At 43.3% G+C, this 17733-nt stretch overlaps 2 protein-coding genes across 6 annotated transcripts in view; both read left to right on the top strand.

Annotated features, from left to right (window-relative positions):
• Positions 1–4115, top strand: part of LOC135368638 (formin-binding protein 1-like) — a 51969-nt gene extending 47854 nt beyond the window's left edge. For all 3 annotated transcript variants that reach the window (XM_064602046.1, XM_064602045.1, XM_064602044.1), the window contains 3 exons: positions 223–362; positions 422–603; positions 2204–4115. In XM_064602046.1, the coding sequence (XP_064458116.1) occupies positions 223–362; positions 422–573 (292 nt within the window). In that variant the 3' untranslated portion in view covers positions 574–603; positions 2204–4115. The remainder of the gene's footprint in view (positions 1–222; positions 363–421; positions 604–2203) is intronic.
• Positions 4116–4345: 230 nt separating this feature from the next.
• Positions 4346–15338, top strand: LOC135368637 (heparan sulfate 2-O-sulfotransferase 1-like). Of its 3 annotated transcripts, none has more exons than XM_064602042.1 (7): positions 4346–4364; positions 5876–6147; positions 6236–6321; positions 6794–6932; positions 7901–7998; positions 8474–8631; positions 11446–15338. In XM_064602042.1, exons 2-7 carry the CDS (start codon positions 5899–5901, stop codon positions 11664–11666), a joined length of 951 nt encoding a protein of 316 aa, XP_064458112.1. In that variant the 5' UTR covers positions 4346–4364; positions 5876–5898; the 3' UTR covers positions 11667–15338. The 3 variants fall into 3 exon arrangements, with proteins under 3 accessions (XP_064458112.1, XP_064458113.1, XP_064458111.1); XM_064602043.1 differs by lacking the exons at positions 4346–4364; positions 11446–15338 and adding exons at positions 4853–5168; positions 8733–11431; XM_064602041.1 differs by lacking the exon at positions 4346–4364 and adding an exon at positions 4854–5168.
• The last annotated feature ends 2395 nt before the right edge of the window (positions 15339–17733 follow it).

The following is a 17733-nucleotide window of genomic DNA, read 5'->3' as shown; positions in this document are numbered from 1 at the left end:
GCTGCACACTAACTGTCCATGAAACTGGAGCATGTTAACGTCAGACTACAAGCATTTCTGTATTGCTGCTCTCGTATGTCATTTTATGCGAACAGTATGCCTTTGTCTAACTTTTGAGTATCTGTGTTGTCATTTAGTGCATCCGATCTATGTACCTTAGTAATGTGCGTGTCTCGAACATCCCTTAGTTATATGTTAACTAAAAAAAACTTACGTGCACAGCCCAGAAAATCATCTCGGCAGCAATTACTCTGCCATTGGAGACGAGGATGACTTCGAAGAGAACGGCTACGAAGGGGAGCCCTACGAAGCCGAACTCCTGCCAGCTCTGGGCACTGCTATAGCCATGTATCCCTTTGATGGTGAGGTGACAATATCTGTGCATAATGCTCCATTGATTTATGTGATATTTGTTGCCTAGCCCAAAGTGAAGGTTCCATTCCAATGGGTGAAAGAGAGGAGTTTTTAGTTGTGGAGGTGGACCAGGGAGACGGGTGGACAAGGGTGCGTCGAGACAACACAGAAGAGGGTTTTGTCCCCACATCGTATCTAGAGGTCACCATGTATAAGTAACTGTGCCAGCTACGTCAAGTGATTCAAGAGGTGAGCATCATCATTCTGTAAGGCTTACGTGCGAGAAACTTTTTGCATGTGGCACAGCAGGAATGGTATTATTACATGTAAACATACACTTGTGTTTCCATGTTTTGTGTGTTTTTAATGCGTTAGCATTAGGAATGTCAAAATGGGAAAAGCTGTGTGTGTGTGTGCGTGTGTGAGTGAGAGAGAGAGATGAAGCCTCTCCGAGGCAGAGGTATAAGCGGGCATGTAGAGGGGATATAAGAGGGTAAATGTAAATGGGGGTAAATGATTTGAAATTGAAGTAGTTGAAGGTAATTAAGAGTATGAGGTAAGACTAATTAAAGGTAATTAAAGCAAGAAAGTTGAAAGGTAATGAATGTAAGATATATGTAATTAAGTGAAAGATTAAACAAAATTAAAGATTACCTCAGGTAACCTGCAGTTACCTTCAGTAATTAAAGGGTATTTGAAAGTAATTGAGGCTAATTAAAGGTTAATTAAATGGACTTGCATATGGTAATCGAAAGTGTCGAACCGGAAGTCAAGTATAGACCTGAGGTGGACAACTGGAAGTCAGGTTAGACTGGAAGTGGACAACTGGAAGTTTGGTTTAGACCGGAAGTTTGGTTTAGACCGAAAGTGGATACCCGGAATTCAAGTATGGACCGGAAAGGCGCTTAATGCAAACGCATTTCTCTAGTTTTTTTTTTAATTGGAGGCGAAAAATTGGAGGTTCTACGTATTTCAGGAGCCGTAAAATAGTGTATAATCAGATAACATCGAGTGGGATGGAAAATTAAATACAAAGCGCTTGCCACATTTTAGATGAACACTAATTTCGAAGTGGCCGTGTTGAATGTGCAGTGCTTAGCCTTCTCCAATACCCATGTTGGTGGCTGAATTCAGATCTTTCGAAGTTCGTTTTTGATGTTTACCCTAAGTGATGATGATGATGCAAACTCAGCGGGGGTGCGGGGTGGGGTAAAAAGAGGCTTCACCGGGTTTAACCCCAAAACACAAGGCTCTGCACGTAGTTTTTACTGCAATTTTTAATGAAGAAGTTCATAATTTTACTGAATTACCCAATACGGTATAATTACTATCCATGGAGGACGTCCTTTAGGGTAGTGACTTCACTGGTTATTGACTGGCTTTGCTTTTATTCGTGGTTTCTCTTGCATGTGGAACACAATGTAAGGAACACATACTTATATTATAATTGCATTTTGAAATATAAAGTTATTACCTACTTGCCATTATACGGTGCTGCCACATGTGATCAAACATTGAGATAACTATTGTCCGGGAACAATCAGCAGCACACTTGCCACGGTCTTGTGGTGATAGAAATAAAATTGTAGTAATAACAAAATGCCACAACAACTATTCTGATGCTGGAACACACAAACAGACAAATACAACATAAGCCTCAAGATGCTTAGGAACATGACTTGCTAAATTTGGACAAAACACTTTCCTCAAAATTCTTAAGCTGCTGGTACTGTATCAGATTGTCTACGGCTCTGTCTGTTGCTATATTCATTTTGTTTCTTGAAAACCTGCTTGCAACATTACCAGAGGTAACATATGCTAATTTCATTTGTCCTTCTTTCCCATTCAGGTGTCCAGTACATAATACTGCAGGTTCAGTGTGCTCCAATTGCATCTGTTTGATGTTCCGCATCCGGCATAGCTGTTTCTTTCACGGCTCAGACGAAACAGGATTTCCACTGCATTTGCTTCACGAACGATAGCTACCTCCTAGCTGTTGTGTAAAAATGGTTCTTCTGATCATATTACGAGAGTGACCTTGACTTTCAACAATTTCCTCGTGCAAAACTGTGGCTGAAGTCAGGTCTACTCCGTTATAAGTGTTGAAATAGTGCACATAATGTACGAATTGTGATCTGCTTAGTCATTTTAGCTGCTGCATTATAAGTATCATATCACAGTACTCATATTTTCTACGGAAATTTTGATCAGCAAGGTACGAAAACGAAGATTCTATCGGATGCTTTACTCTATTCTTCCTTGCTTGTGCTGACACTCACGCTCAAATACTACTATACTACGCGTGTTTTGCCACTGACACGTAAGTGCAGATGTGCCATAATACTGACATGCAAGTGTATTGTACATAGTATTCTTAGGTCTTGTGCAGGATATGGGAACTGTGCATTGATGGCTAAGGCTATGGCTAAGGCTCGTGCTGCACAAGATGGGGAAGAAGTCTGTGCCGTACACTGCAGTTCGACTTCGGGACAGCCCTTTGTCGTTACTATTGGCAGTGACACTTGGGTACTATTCGTTATTTGGGTATAGTATCGAAGTACTTGGGTACTTGAATACTATTGTCAGAGGGAGCCACTACTGTACTCAAAGCCTTTGCGTTCCAGTATTTTTATGGCACATAGAGTGATTTTGTACCATAGTTGGCTTTTACTGCAGTAGCCATCCAAAAAGGATGCACACTTTTTTTTTAATGTTGCTTTTGTTCCCAACATTATCCCATGCACTTCATCCCGAATAACCTCGGTTCTACTCCAAGGCATCGAAAAGGATGTCAACTCCATCTTGCAGGGAGTTTTACCTGCGACCTTTTTTTCTGAATTCCATTGCACAGACTATTCACTGCCGATTATTATGAGTAGTAATTACCAAATATAACGGCAGTTATCAATAATTTACGCTTCTTTCACGGATGCCTTAGACTTTGGAGATATGTGTAATTGTGAACAGTTATTGGACCTAAAGCACATTTTGGTTTTACAAAGTGTTTTTTTTTTTTCTTCTTTCTTGTACATACAGCTGTATGTCTCAATTAGCTGATGATTTAGTCCTTCTGCTGAAGGTCATTAGTAACAAAATGTTTTGACAATTGCTATGCTATGTGTTTTAATTGTTGATTCTTTATGCTGTCTCTAGTGACCCTTGTATATTGCGGTTCATGATTTGTGTGCGCTCCCCGCTGGAAATGTGAACTCGAATAACCCACCTTTGTAAAATGTCTCCTCAAAGGGGAGCCCTGTGGGTGTCATAGAAGTGATGGGTCAAATCACGCCTCATGTAAAGTGATGTAAATATTTACGTACATGCTACCCTTCAGTGGTGTTAGAGAAGGTAACTGTATTGTGTACAATAACTGGGATGACTACTCTACGGCGATTCATCAGCTTTAACAAAAAAAACTTGGAACAATTACTACATACAGTGAGCATGAATGAAAAGCGTTCTCTCCTTCGATCATCACAAATATCTTAGATTCCTGTTTCTGTTGAGTTTTACATGGTATGTGTACAGCAGTGCCTATGAATGCGTGTATGTGTGTGCATTCAGCAGCGTTATTGCGAATTGTCTCATTTTTGTTGTGCATGTGCGAGTGCGAGGATGTGATGATTTGACAAGACACTTGTGAATTAACATGGTGTCCATGGTGAAACTTTTACTTGTGGACTCCATACCTTACCTTCGATGTATGTCCAGTTACTTGTCCACAATATTTTTACCGAAGAAAATAAAGTTTGTTGAATATCTTCTTGTAGTAAGAAATGAATGTACCTTTTTGTTTGGAAGGCTAAACAAGGAGTGGCCGCATGTCTGTGTGTACCCTTATCATTATTCGATTTCAGAGCTTCTGGCAATTTCAGACTACCACGTGATGCACCACCCCAAGGATGCATATCTTGCACAGGGGGTGCAAAGACGTAGTTCCCTCTGCTCAAGTAAGTTCACAAAGAGAAGTGAACTACTAGTCACATGCTGTCACCGGTGAAGCGTCACCGGTAAATTCACTTGAGTACTGTTTGTTTGTTCTTGTCCATCAACAATTAATAGACTAGTTCAGAAAATCCTAGTGCTCTTTGCTCACGCATTGCATCGTGGGCACTTGCTGAGCGGGGGGACGAAGAATAATCCTTCACATTCCGAATTTCGCTGACCTTTACACGTCGTGGACAATGGACAGGTAGGGGAGAAATCGGAACTCTTTGGAGGTCACCCGTTTCTTTCGTATTAGTAAATTCCCACAGTTCAAAGCGACGCTAAGCACTCTGGGATTTTCTGAACTCGTCTATTGACACTTTGTGGGTGACAAAAATGGCATTCCAACTCTCCAAAAAATAAATCGAACATGGTGCTTTAGGGGTTATGTCCCTGTTTTGTGTCTTGAATCGGTCAGCAAATAGGTTTCTTTTGTTTCCTTAGCTTCGTGCATCACAAAGTGGCGATGTAGTGGTGGTAGTGATTGCGTTTAGCGCGGATACGAAACTGCGCCCCTACGGCTTAAAACGTGCTCCTGCCTGCTCCACACAATCAATCAGGCGCGGCCGCGGCAAATGTCTGTACTTGTGTTTGTCCTTACCTGAAGTCTTCAACATGTAAACGACAAATACTTCGAGCGTGTGACATTCGTGCGGCGTTGACCTTCTCCTTCATATTAGTGCAGATCTTCGGAAGCTGTAAGATGATCGCCAGAGTCATGCAGTGGAAAGTCATCGCGTCTGTTTGCGTCATACTGTGTTTTGGTGCACTTTACGTCCGTTTTGAAAACAGGTTCGCTGTCATAGACGCATCAAGACTGAAACTGAGTACGTTTGCAGTGTCCGATCTATTTCATTTGCAGAAAGTCACGGAAGGGCCTGGGGAAACGATACTGTTCATGGAGCACAGGATTCGATTAGTAATGCTCTTTGCGATTGATGAATCAGACTTTATGAGGCACCCTTGAGGTGACATGCAAAAAACCGAATGTGAATGCGTTGAAGGACCGTCCTAGCAGAATCTGGACATGAAAACGTTCAGGGTAGTCTGGGAGCTGGAACACTGCACTAGTCAGTTGTGCTACGAACCGCGCTTCGCACAAATAGTTTGGGGTCTTCATAATCCCTACTTTGTAGAAACCAGCCAGAAGATGGAGAGAAAAATTGGTAATCTCCACTAACCCAGAGTCCCAAAGCTGCCATGAGCAGAAGGGGAGTTCACTCCAATAGTTTCTGCATTGTTAGTTGTTACCCACATGGAAAGTGCAAATGAGCGACTGGTCCATTCTGATCTGTTGGTATAATGAGAAGGTTGACCTTCTGCCTCTTCATACTGTTTCTGGCGTTGGTGGATCAAACATTTCGTTGAGTAACTTTCACTTCAGTTTCCTGCCTAGTCAAGTTAATGACACTTTCAAGGGTTACCAGACATCACATGTGTGAAAAAAAAGCTTCATTTGGTCTACTTCAAGAAATTATAGCGCATTTTAACACCTCTATGTTCATAACTGCATGTTCTTCTCTGTTTTTCCCAGCTGAGACCGTTGGCAGGCTGCAGATGGTATTCTTGAATGAGCGTCTCCACGAATTTCCCCCTGTCCAGCAAAGCCAGACAGATGCTCCGCTTGATGACTTTGGTCTGCCCGAGGGAGCAATGGACAACTTGCTTATTCTATACAACAGAGTACCTAAAACTGGCAGTACAAGCTTTATGGGTGTTGCTTATGACTTATGTGGGACCAACAAGTTTCATGTGTTACATGTCAACACGTCCAAGAATATGCACGTTATGCCTCTTCCAGATCAGGTACAGATAGGTCCTTGCCTTCTGAACCAAATGTGGTGATTGATAAGCAAGGTGAAATAGATTGATAATGGGCAGAAATTGTTTGCAGATAAGGTTTGCTTACAACATCACATTATGGAGTTCCATAAAGCCAGCAATCTATCATGGGCACATTGCATTTCTGGACTTCACCCGGTAAAGATGGCTGCTTTTTCTATTGTCTCACATTAACCTTGTGTGGCACATCACTACAACCAACAACGATCTGCACTATTAGCTACACAATTAAAATCAAGGGGGTAAAATAATACACAGTCCAGCTTGTTGAAAAAGTCATGAAGAAAAATAATAATGAAAGAATGAAGCACCATGCCAGAGTAACTATTTAATACGTAAGCTTTCGGGCAGAGCCTGCCCCCCCTTCATACAAAAAGAGCAATTAAAACATTGATTATATAGCACATTATTATGATTATGAAGCACATGCACGTGCACACCGCCACAACCGAAAACCTCCAAAGTCCAAGCTTACGGCAGTCACTTCAAACCAGAAAGCTACATGTCCCAACCAAATTCCTAGCATGACTCTAGCTAACGTGTTGCTGTGCTGACTGAAATGAAGTCGGCAGGACATGTTTGAATATAGCTGTCTCCTTTCCCCTTATAGGCTCGGTATATCGAAGAATCCCATATACATCAACATTATTCGGAGGCCTCTCGACAGGCTCGTCTCGTACTTCTACTTTTTACGACACGGAGACGACTTTCGGCCATACCTCGTTCGTAGGCGGCAGGGAAACAAAATGGTAACTACTTCCCATTTCTTTTATCCTTTTTTACCGTTCATGCTTAAAGCGGACTCACTTCTCAAGAAGTCTATGGGGAATATTTGTAGAGCCTGAAGTTTTAGGGTTTAACCCGATTCTTCCCTGAATTTGCACCCCGAATTGATGGTTGCCTCTTTAGGGTGAAACCCGATTTTTGCCCGGCAAATTGCCCTCACTGAGACGTCTGTAGGAATGCACGCTAACTTGTTCGGTAGCAAACGCATTTACACCGCCATTTGTACCGAACCAGTTCAGTTAGTTTGAGTAACTGAACCCGATTTCTCCCCAAATTTAGCGTACTGGTAGTTTTTTCACCCGAATTTGTACGAATTTTGCGCACATGTTTATTTACCCGACTTTTACTCCCCGAATTTAGAAAAAAAATATTTCCCGAAAACTTCAGGCTCTAAATATTTGTTTTCAGGGCTCTCGTAAAACTCGCTTAAATGTCCACATGAAACAGGTGCGGGCGTGTTCCCCTCGAGTTTATCTAGGGAATGACGTATTTTTGAAAGCTTGATGCGATCCGCCGATTTTTGACGAATTAAATTTTGTCAAATTTTCGATACATGGGAGTCTACGGGAAATGCAACAAAATCGCTTCTCTCGGCACGCCCATCCGCGATATTTGGGTCAAAATGATGGCGTTCCCTACAGTAACAATCTGGGGGAATTGATTGCAATCAACATATTCGACAAGCTTACTTGCAGGTTTCCAGATCCCTGCGAATGAAAATAATGGTTTTGTCGTTTCCTACCACGTTCTGCAAGCTGGCGCAGATTACGTTACTTCCTTAAAGCGCGGGAGGAGAGCAAGGCGAAGAAAACAACGAATGTTAACCAGACCGCATGAGTCTGCCTTATGTCTACTGTTGATGCATCTTATGTCCTCTCAACCATATTTGTCCTTGTGCGTTCTTGCTGACATTTTGTTTTTTCTTTGCCAGACTTTTGACGAATGTGTATCAACGAAAGGAATTGATTGTGCGGAAGACAAAATGTGGCTTCAAGTTCCCTTTTTTTGTGGGCAAGCTGCTGACTGTTGGTAGGTGTTTGTCTTCCTCCGTAAAGTACGACTGCAATTGTCAATTCGAGCTCGGTGAATCAAGAGTCACATTTCATTCACTTTACACTTCGGGATGCCTATACACAATACCTTGTCGTGATTCCTTAGCAACCATGAAGCACTCGGTCGCCATACAGTAGAAGCAATGTGACAATAGGCCTCGCGATATTATTACTCATCCTCCTTTCCCTATATGTATTCCATGCTCATAGAGCTTGAGCTGATATCTGCTTATAATTGTAACTGAACTGCATACATCGCACCTGAAACTGAAAGCAGAAGTCACAGTTGATATTGTTTAAGCCCAATCTACGTGATAACAAACAGCTTACCTTACAAATGTTCTTTGCGGATGGGCATGCCACTTGAACCTGTGTAGTAATACTAATTGAACGCAATATGTCTCACGCCAGTGAGGAGTCTGACGCGTTTTATTTTGTGCGCTCTTTTGTAGGATACCTGGCAATCCGTGGGCACTTGCACAAGCGAAACAGAACCTCATTAACAGCTACTTCCTCGTCGGTCTCACAGAGCATTTGGAGGACTTTGTAGCTGTCTTAGAAGCCTCATTCCCTCGTATTTTCAGGGGAGCCACAAAGAAATTCCTATCTGGTATGTATTGCTTTCTCAACACCAGCCTTCCTTTGTTTGCCAGCCACCCTTTGGCACCAAAAGTCTTTTGCATCGCCGAACAACCCAAGATTTCCTTGCAGTGTTCCAACCATCAACAAACGTCCGCTTATACCCCTGTCACACAGCAAATTGAATGTCATTCCCAGCGAATGACATTCGTTCCATGTCACGCAGTGAAGCACGTAATGCAGTTCGCCTAGTGAATGAGTTCGAGGAGCTCATTCACTTTTCCCTCTCGCACGGACTGCATACCGTCGTCAGTAGAGAGGTAGCAAAAACGACGACAGTAAACAATTAGGAGAAATTTAACACAAATGTAGGGTTGTGCTCCAGTATTTCATCACAAATTTGCTAACTCTTGACATGAAGGAAGGAAGGCTCAACAAACAATGTTTTTCAGAGAACTACCCTCATTCCCAGTCGACTCCCATGCCCCCGCACCGCCATTTTTTTTTCTTAATTCTGCGTTAGTGCCGCGAAGCTACTGTAGCTTTGAGCGGCATACAGATGTGGACAGATGGAGAGAGGACAGCAGGAAGGAATGGGGGACAGGGGGGTTAGTATGCATCCTGGGCCAACTTCAGGGGGAACTGTGCCGACATTCGTCCGGGAAGTCTTCGGAAAAATCCTTGGAAAACCTCAGACAGCACATCCGGTGTTAAGGTTCGAACCCACCACCTCTCAGTCTTCAGCATGACCTTGGCTACCTCCAATGAGCGGGACGCCTTAACTCGCTCGCTTGGCCACTATCATCCCCGCTTTGCTGCCAAGTGTGATCCAGATAGGCTTCTTACTTGTCTTGGCTTGTAATACTTAGCCAATTGAGCGTCGTCCAAAACGCAACGATTTTGTGAAATAATCTAATGTTTCGCTAGTTTTGAGGAAACAAAATAAAAATGTAGTGAATATACGTGTATATCGCTTCATATGTTGGGCCCTGGTGTCTTAATCATCGATAGTGACATCATTTGCGAATAACATTCTTTTTCTTTGTGTAGATCGATGATGTACAAATAAATGACATTCGTTGCGAATGGCATTCGCTGGCAATGCCATTCAATTTGCCATGCAACAGGGTATCATTAAGCCCCTTTCCAGTATCACAGAGTGGTTAGTAGCCTCGGCTGTACCAGCGTCTTTTTGTGCTTGATTTGCGGACTATCACAAGCTTTGGTGCCACGCTAAAAAGCTCATTGGGACACAAACTGTTCATGTACAAATGTTCGTATGCCAAAGCGAAACAGATCAGAAGTGCCTGATAAAACGTGAGAACGTGGATGGGTGACATTATTGAGCGAGGCGTGTCACATGTGCTTAGGACACATCAAACCCTGCATTCCTTCGTTCCACATTTTATGGTTCCTCTCTGCTTCCCTCTGCCTGTTGGACCAGTCAACACATGTTGTCTGACTGATTGGAATAATTTATTCTAATTGCAGTTTAAATCAGGGAGGGGTAATGGAAACAGAAATGCATACCACGGTCCTCCATTACCGGAAACAGAAACGGAAACGAAAATTATTACGAAATTATTACGAACGGTACTGAGTTCGGATAATGGCTATTCCTGTTGTGCTATGACATTTGAGTGACTTTTCATTTTATTTTTCTATTTTGATGACTCCATTCCCTGTAATGCTCTAGATACTACACGTGAGCGTGGAAACAAAGCACAATATTGGATCTCCAGGGTTCATCCCTCGCTTACCTTGTCCCAGTCCTCATAACTCCAGGACATCAACAGATGACTATATTCCACTATAGCATAAGGATGACAGCCTACGATTTTTTTTAGTTATTCATGTTTTACTTTATTTCATTTCACTGTGTCTGTGGCAGTATTATTTACTACTGAGAGCGTCCGCTTATGAATGCAACATTGGATGAAGGTTGCGCAGTCTTGAGCTGCTAGACTCGGGGTGAGTGAAGACTGAAGACATGTTCTTACATTTTTTTTTAAATCTTGCAAGTTGTGCGCATCCCAACGACGTAAAATTACTTGTGTAGTGAGTACGCGTGACACCGAAGCTCTCTAACAGCCTTTCCATTACCGGAAACGGTAACGGAAACGAAATTGAAAGGCTGGTGTCAGAAACGGATAACGGAAAAGAAAATATAGCTGTAACGAAAATGGTAACGAAAATACGTCCGTTACCCTTCCCTGGTTTAAATCAGTGCTGAAATAGCTTTACTGATTGAAAAAAAATTACTGTGAAATTGGTATGTAAGCAGTAACACAGGCCCACACATATTATATAAGTAGATACTGTTTTAACAACACTGAGGTCAATGAATGTTACAAAAATCAGGCGTAGGTGGATACGACTAGGGCAACTACGTAAGGACACTTGCTTTCAATTATTTAAGTAAACTGTGTGTTGTTCTTGCACTGCATTTATTACTTGTATTTTACTGCACGGGTAAGATGAATGTCAGTTCCTTTTCAATTTAGCAACTTTGATCGTGAGACATAAACAGTCTGTCCGGAATCCAGGAGATTTCCACTAACAGCTCAGGCAATTTCATCACAACACGTGTAACTTTCAGTGGAACATCTCCTTGCTTTAAAGTTTACAACCGTTGGCAACACCACAGAAAGAGTGAAAATTGATTTTTTTACAATCCTGAGCCTGGTTCATTGTGTACGTTCCACACAGAGACACCCCTGATTTTTGCTGATGTGTATTTTAAAGAAAAGTGCATGCGGCGCAAGTCATTATGGCCTTCGGTTGTCTTCTTCCTGCCAACAGTCTCCCTGTCTATTCCTAGCCTTCTAACTGCGTTAAATTATAGGAAAGAAGACGCATCTGCGAAAGACTTTCAACAAGCAAGAGCCATCTAAAGAGACCGTTGCGGCAGTCATGCAATCACGCGTCTGGCAGATGGAGAACGATTTCTATGAATTTGCCGCGGAACAGTTTGATGCGGTGAAGAAAAGGACGTTGACCTCTTCCACCTTGGATGAAGGCGTGCCAAAGCAGCTGTTTTTCTACGAGAAGATCCGTCCCAAGTGAGACACGGTGATCCTTAATTGGGTCTGGCCGCGATCGAATCTCATGCACAAGGGCTTATCCTCCTAAAAAGAGAAAGTCTCATTAATATGCTCAGACCAAGTGGTGAAGAGTCAGGTCAGCAACAGTGGTGTGAGCATTCCATTCACACAGGTAGCACACGATTTTGTGTGGGGAGCAGCTTTTTTGGGACGTGCTGCAAATTGTGTGCAGAGGTTGCCCATTCTCGGTCGATATTTCCAGACTGCAGCTCTTAATGAATGGTTGTCCATGGCTTTTAATAGCTCGTACGCCGCTGTGCCAACAGTGGTTTAGGAACTTAAAGAGGCAGCTAAACGCGTGTACCCTTCTATAGAGAGGCCTTGAATGTATGGCTGGTTGGCTCCTTGTGGTGTGGCGGATCCTCTGTTTTTTTCCTATGTGCATTTTTAAGCATTGCAAGGTGTTTATGGCTGGTTGCAACATGGCTCACCGTGCTTCGTTGCTGTCATCTGAAATGAAAAACACAGGTGAACGTAGAGAAATGTTTTATTTTTGAGCTGTACTTCCCACAGCATAAAAAATTGCGACACGGGTGTTACGCCCAGTAAATTACGCTTTGGTGGTATGTTGAGAGGCACTTTAGCATGCACTTTATATTAGTGGCTTTTATATTGTCATAGAGCTGGCATCTATTTTATCTCTGGGATCATGGTGTGGTCCTGGCTTTTGGACTGTTTTCAAGCTTATAACATTGTAAATATAATCTGTGGTTAGTGTACCAGCAGTCTTTGATTCCACTATTTATATATTGTATTACGTATTGTATCAATCGAGGCAGTACAAAAACATTGCCACAATTTTGAAAGGCAGATCTCACTGATCCCACTATTACTCATCACAACTTTGGTGAACTAAATGCTACGGCATGGCTTGTGCCAGGAATGACTACAGCGGAATTTTTTTATCAGTGTACCTCAAAAAGAGTGTAACATCTGATGTTTCATTTTAAATAGGAGAACCTCAAAATGACTATGAACATGTTACTCTATTCCATAATGAAGAAAGCCTGGCATATGGACAAGGACGCAAAAAACAGGCACGGCAGAACCGCTGAAACCAGCAACAAAATTTAAATGCACAAGGAACACAGAAATATATGTACACACTGTGTGAGAAAAAGAGAGGGACAAGTGAAAGGGAAAACCAGGGAAGACGTCGACCGTAAGTAAGCGAAAAGACAGGACCAAAGGTGCATACATATACGTATTTCTGTGTTCCACGTGCATTTAAATTTTGTTGCTGGTTTGAGCGGTTGAGTCATGTCTGTATTTTGTGTCTCTGCCCATAACTCAGACTTTCTTCATTTTGGAGTTATCCACCAGTTCATACTCTATTCGGTCATTTTATATGACAGCCGCCTCTTAAGGAACACGTACACAGTTTCTCCAAGCTTCGACAATCATTTATATTCAGAATGACATCGCTGTCTTTGAGTCCTTTGTTGCATCCGGGTTGAGGTCCAAATTCCATTGTCCCGAATTATTTTCATTCGCCACATTCTCATGTTGGTAGCGCATAGAACTTTGGCAGCGTAAGGGGTTGTGACGCCTCGATACAGGTTGTTCATTGCTTCATGCATGCCAGAGTACCGCAGAAAAATAGTTATTTTTGTACGTGTCGTAGCGAGCACGATGCAGTACCCTTGAACACAGCTCGGATAGTCTCCAGTGGGTCTTGTGAGCACGCGACCTCAACCGTGGCAGCCTCACTGACGGATGTGCGTGCTGGGTGAGTCTTGGTATTCGCTGAGCCTAGGCCTCCATGTATTACATCATGCGTGAAGGCTTCATGACGCTCCCATAGGAAACTTGCGACAAATTTAGGTTAGTTGCTTACCACAACAATGCTCGCTACATCACACAGCATGGTGGTGACATCGTTGGATGGCAATAAGCGTGGAATGTTATGATACATCGAAGGAGTAATAAAATAGTAGTTTGCAGCACACATTCTTGAGAATTCAATTCTAGCAATAACTGAAACATACGTGAATATTCATATGAGCATATGATACAGTCAAACTCCTTTACAACGAAACTCAGGGGACAGAAAAAAAAAAATTGCAGTAAAGGTATTTTCGTTAAAAGGGATGTCCATTATTGGACCTATAGGGCTCCAGCGAGACCACAGAAAAATTTGCTGTAGTGGTATTTTCGTTAAAAAGGTGTTCGCTATTGAGCAGTTTGACCGTAGACAAAATGTGATCACAACAGTTAGCATCACCTGCTGTCATGATCCGCCTGTCACGGAGCATTCCGGACGAAGGGTAGCATTGAAATTAAATTAGCGTTCTGCCTCAAATTTCAGTGGATGTGATGTTTATTTGAAGGCACGAATTACGCATGAGTGGAGCTGCTTGATGGCCTTTAGGGCCATGTAGAACGTGCCGAGGTGGCTGGTATACGTGTGGCATAGCTTTTTCGGGCCTGGTGTAATGCATGGAGGACTTCACTGAGCCGATTTACTACGTGTTTCCCCCCCCTTGCTGTAAAACTTGCTAATATCCGTATTTTACATTTGCACGGCGTAACCTGTGGCAAACTGCCACAACCTCTTTAATATGCCACCATGTGTTATCGGTTGTGTAGGCACAACATCATGAAACATTGCCTACCAAACAGGCCTCTCTCAGGGTTCTGGTGTAGTTACTTTTACCATACCCTACCTCGCTGTAAGTCGTGTGCCGTGGAAGTCAGGTAACATTGTGAGCACAAGTGTCTGCCTTCCATTTTGATACTGTCGAGTCATGATTTTTTATGACCTGCAACAGGACTTGGGTACATTGAAAATCTAGTTGCGAGCATTATTGCTCGCTGTATTGCCTTCGGTTTTCTGTAGTATGGGAAGCTCAATTACTTCTTGCAATTAAGATGGACATGTTTGTTGAGCTAAAACGCCTTGTATTGCAGAATGAATTGCCATGAAACTTCGCAAGTGTTTCAGATTGTTCTGTGATTGCCTGCAATATGTTTAACTGTTTTGAAAAAGAGATGTACGTAGTTTATGGTTTCATTTGAGTCTGAAAGGAAAAGTATGTATATTGAATACGGTGCCTGTAGTGGTGCTCAGATTTCGGACTGTCCACATTGCTCTGCTATCAAAACATGAATTGCACATCTCGATTGAAAGTAGAGCAATGCTGCATGCATGCAAAAGTAGAGCCAGGCAGCTAGACAAATATGTTATTTTTACATTTCTCTACAAGTACGGTAATTTGCAAAACTGTTTGGGAATGTAGAGATCATTGATGTGCGTTTCATGTGCCTGAGCCATAGAGAATGTTCAGTAAAAGAATTGAATTGTAGGTATTATCTTTACAAGCTTTTAATCTGTTTTGTGTGTCTCTACTATTGTGATGTTTCGAGGTAACGCAGAACAATGGCTCTTCAAGACTAGTGCTGTAACATGGCAAATAGATGGTCCCTGGTGACATTTAGTTTAGTGACGTGTGTGTACTCATATGGTTGCATTTAACATCACTGTCACCATCAGTGGTACGAGCATCGTTTAAATTTAGAATATTTATATTTAGCAGGGATAATGGTCATCCTTATTCCCATGCTGTACCTTATGTCAAGTGCTTTCAATTTTGAGACGGGTGATTTGGAATAAATATGGTTGCTTGCTTTTTCATATTTGGCTGCCGTCGAAATGCAGGTGCACCCAATGAGTGCATAAACGCACTTTGAATATGCTGCATGCAGTGGTTGAAACCAGAACTGAAGGTGGACAGTTCACACTGCTTATGCTTGCGCATAGTGCCTGAACCATTAGCATTAATTAGGCGAATTACGGCGTAGTTACCTTCGCGGAAGTGGCTGAAGTAGATAGCAAACCGCCGTTATCGTTTGCTTTGCTTTGCAACCAAGCCAGATGTGTCTGAGTTGTATTCCAATTTTGGTAAGCTTAGTACCGTAAACTACTGAAATAGTTGTGCATGTTATGTTGCTCTCAAAGAAACAAGGTTAAACGGGAAGAGCGTTTGGTAACGGGCAGACGATCTGCGTGCCATCAGTGTTAACTGTATTCTTGCACAAATTGTGAAAATCTTTTAGACTGGAGAACTACATGGTCCGTGTTGCACGATGCGGATGCAAGGCGGATCGGATGCGGATAAAGAATGGAAACTGATGGGGGACAGACATGTTTAAGAAAGAAGAAAGGTTAGCCAGACGAAGGTCTGCTAACTACCCCGTAAAGGAGCAATGAGGCGACGTCTAACATGGCTCGAAACCTATCCATCGGGAGTCAAAATAATTTCCCTGTGGCGCAGTGTATTGCCACTGTGCAATCAAATTTACAAAAACAGTCGGAGAAAACAGCCGCGGACGGACGACCCGATCCTCGCGTGACGACGAAAAGTCCTCGTGTCTATCTTCTTGCTTTGTTTCTTCTCAGTTCACGCGATACCGCCGCCTCTTGAGCCGCGCCGGAATACGTCACGTGTGAGGGGACCATGCTACGTCACGACGTTCTCCCATTCTCCGACGCGCTCCTTTCCAAGAGTGGAGGATTTTTGAAAAGTGTCCGAACAGAGGCCACCTGCGCCCGTCGTTCTTCGCGTCGTTCTCTGCATCCGCTCCTTACCCTGTTAGTTGAATGATAGTTGAATGTGTGGCAAGACATCGGTAACCCGTGCCAGTGTAGCGTAATGCTTAGCGCACATGACCTCCAATGCAGAGGTGTGGGTTCACTTCCTGCCGGCGGTCAGGCATTTTTCAACGACTTCTACTAACCTTCAATCGGTTGCAGAGGTCATTTCCTCCTGTTAGTTCTTCAAAAATAGAAAATGGCGGATTGAATCTTCTTTCAGACTTGATGCGTGGGCCAGCATGTTTTAGGCAGAGGAGCAAGCACATAAATAGTAATTCATCCAAGGAGCGCCGGAGAGGCTGTCTTGAGACCAACATTCCCTAACGACCGTTTATGTTAATGCGTGTTTCAGGGCCCATCCACACTTCCCACGGTTGTCGTTTTCAAGGAGACTCTGGCGTCTTCTGGCGACACCGCAGTGTTTTCACGGTTCGCTGCCGGCAGTCACGCGGTATTATTAAACGATTTGTCTGCGGCGTAATTGAGCTGCCGCCAGCCGTTGAGAGGGCAAAGGGCAGAAGTCGAGACCTTTGTTTCCGCCTTTGCTTTTCGGACAGGTCTATTATATCACCTCTCTGGCCGGGACTTCGTACTTTCTATATTTTTGTACGATATCTCAGGCAACTTGCCGTTGGCAAGCACAATGGCAAGTTTATGAGTGTGAGAACTCTGGCGGAATTATTCCTGCGACTCCGTATACCGGAGCCGTCTCTTGCTATTGTTTGCAGTCATGATGCCTTGCAGAAGGCTCGAAGCTCCATATTAGCCGAGCACAGGTCACGGATGACCTTCTGGGAGTTTGGGGTTAACTCACGACGCATTCCGGACCGAGCAGGGATATACAGGGTTCTGATACGTGGATTCCGTTTTGCGTAGTGTCACGCTATGTTACTCACATGCAGAATCATCACGACACAAATTTCGTTCTTCTTTATTTTTATTTTTTAAAAGAGCGTGACGTCATGGGGCCCAGTCTACTCACGCGTCTACAGACATTGCTCTTCGAAGGTGAATTTCCCTCTCCTCACCACAGCTGCTGGCAGTCTCCCTGCACTCTTCCAACTTACGGCGAATTCCGGTGGGCATTTCGTGGAAACTATACTTCTCTTCCTTTTCCTTTTTTTTTCCAGATCCCGTTTGTTCTCGCCAGTTTTGACAGATCTCGTATGTTCGCGTGGCGCTTTCCGAGCGCCGGAAACTTGCCAACTAGCAGTGTTCAACCGGCCTCGATGCTACCGGGCAGCGGGTTGCCCAATTGTATCCGGAGTCGTCACATTCGCACTGCGAGGGTGGCGAGGGCCCGCATTGGCCCGCACGTGGAAGTATCACGTGTGTTAGCAGACGATGAAACCCGAAGATCAGCGATCGCAATGCCCCTAGCGCAGTGTTTCTCAAACTTTTCCGGTACGTGACCCCTTTGAGTAGTGCAAAACCA

Source organism: Ornithodoros turicata, chromosome 9 (genome assembly GCF_037126465.1).
Source record: "Ornithodoros turicata isolate Travis chromosome 9, ASM3712646v1, whole genome shotgun sequence".
Lineage (NCBI taxonomy): Eukaryota > Metazoa > Arthropoda > Arachnida > Ixodida > Argasidae > Ornithodoros > Ornithodoros turicata.
Note: the sequence above shows the minus strand (reverse complement) of the source record. Positions and strands in the feature narration are given on the sequence as shown.

Excerpts from the sequence above, each read along its gene's own strand:
- LOC135368637 (XM_064602041.1), top strand. The coding sequence starts at position 5,045 with ATGATCGCCAGAGTCATGCAGTGGAAAGTCATCGCGTCTGTTTGCGTC. Across the intron at positions 5,169-5,875 it reads CGCATCAAGACTGAAACTGA|CTGAGACCGTTGGCAGGCTG; the intron begins GTACGTTTGCAG and ends TGTTTTTCCCAG. Across the intron at positions 6,933-7,900 it reads GGCGGCAGGGAAACAAAATG|ACTTTTGACGAATGTGTATC; the intron begins GTAACTACTTCC and ends TTTCTTTGCCAG.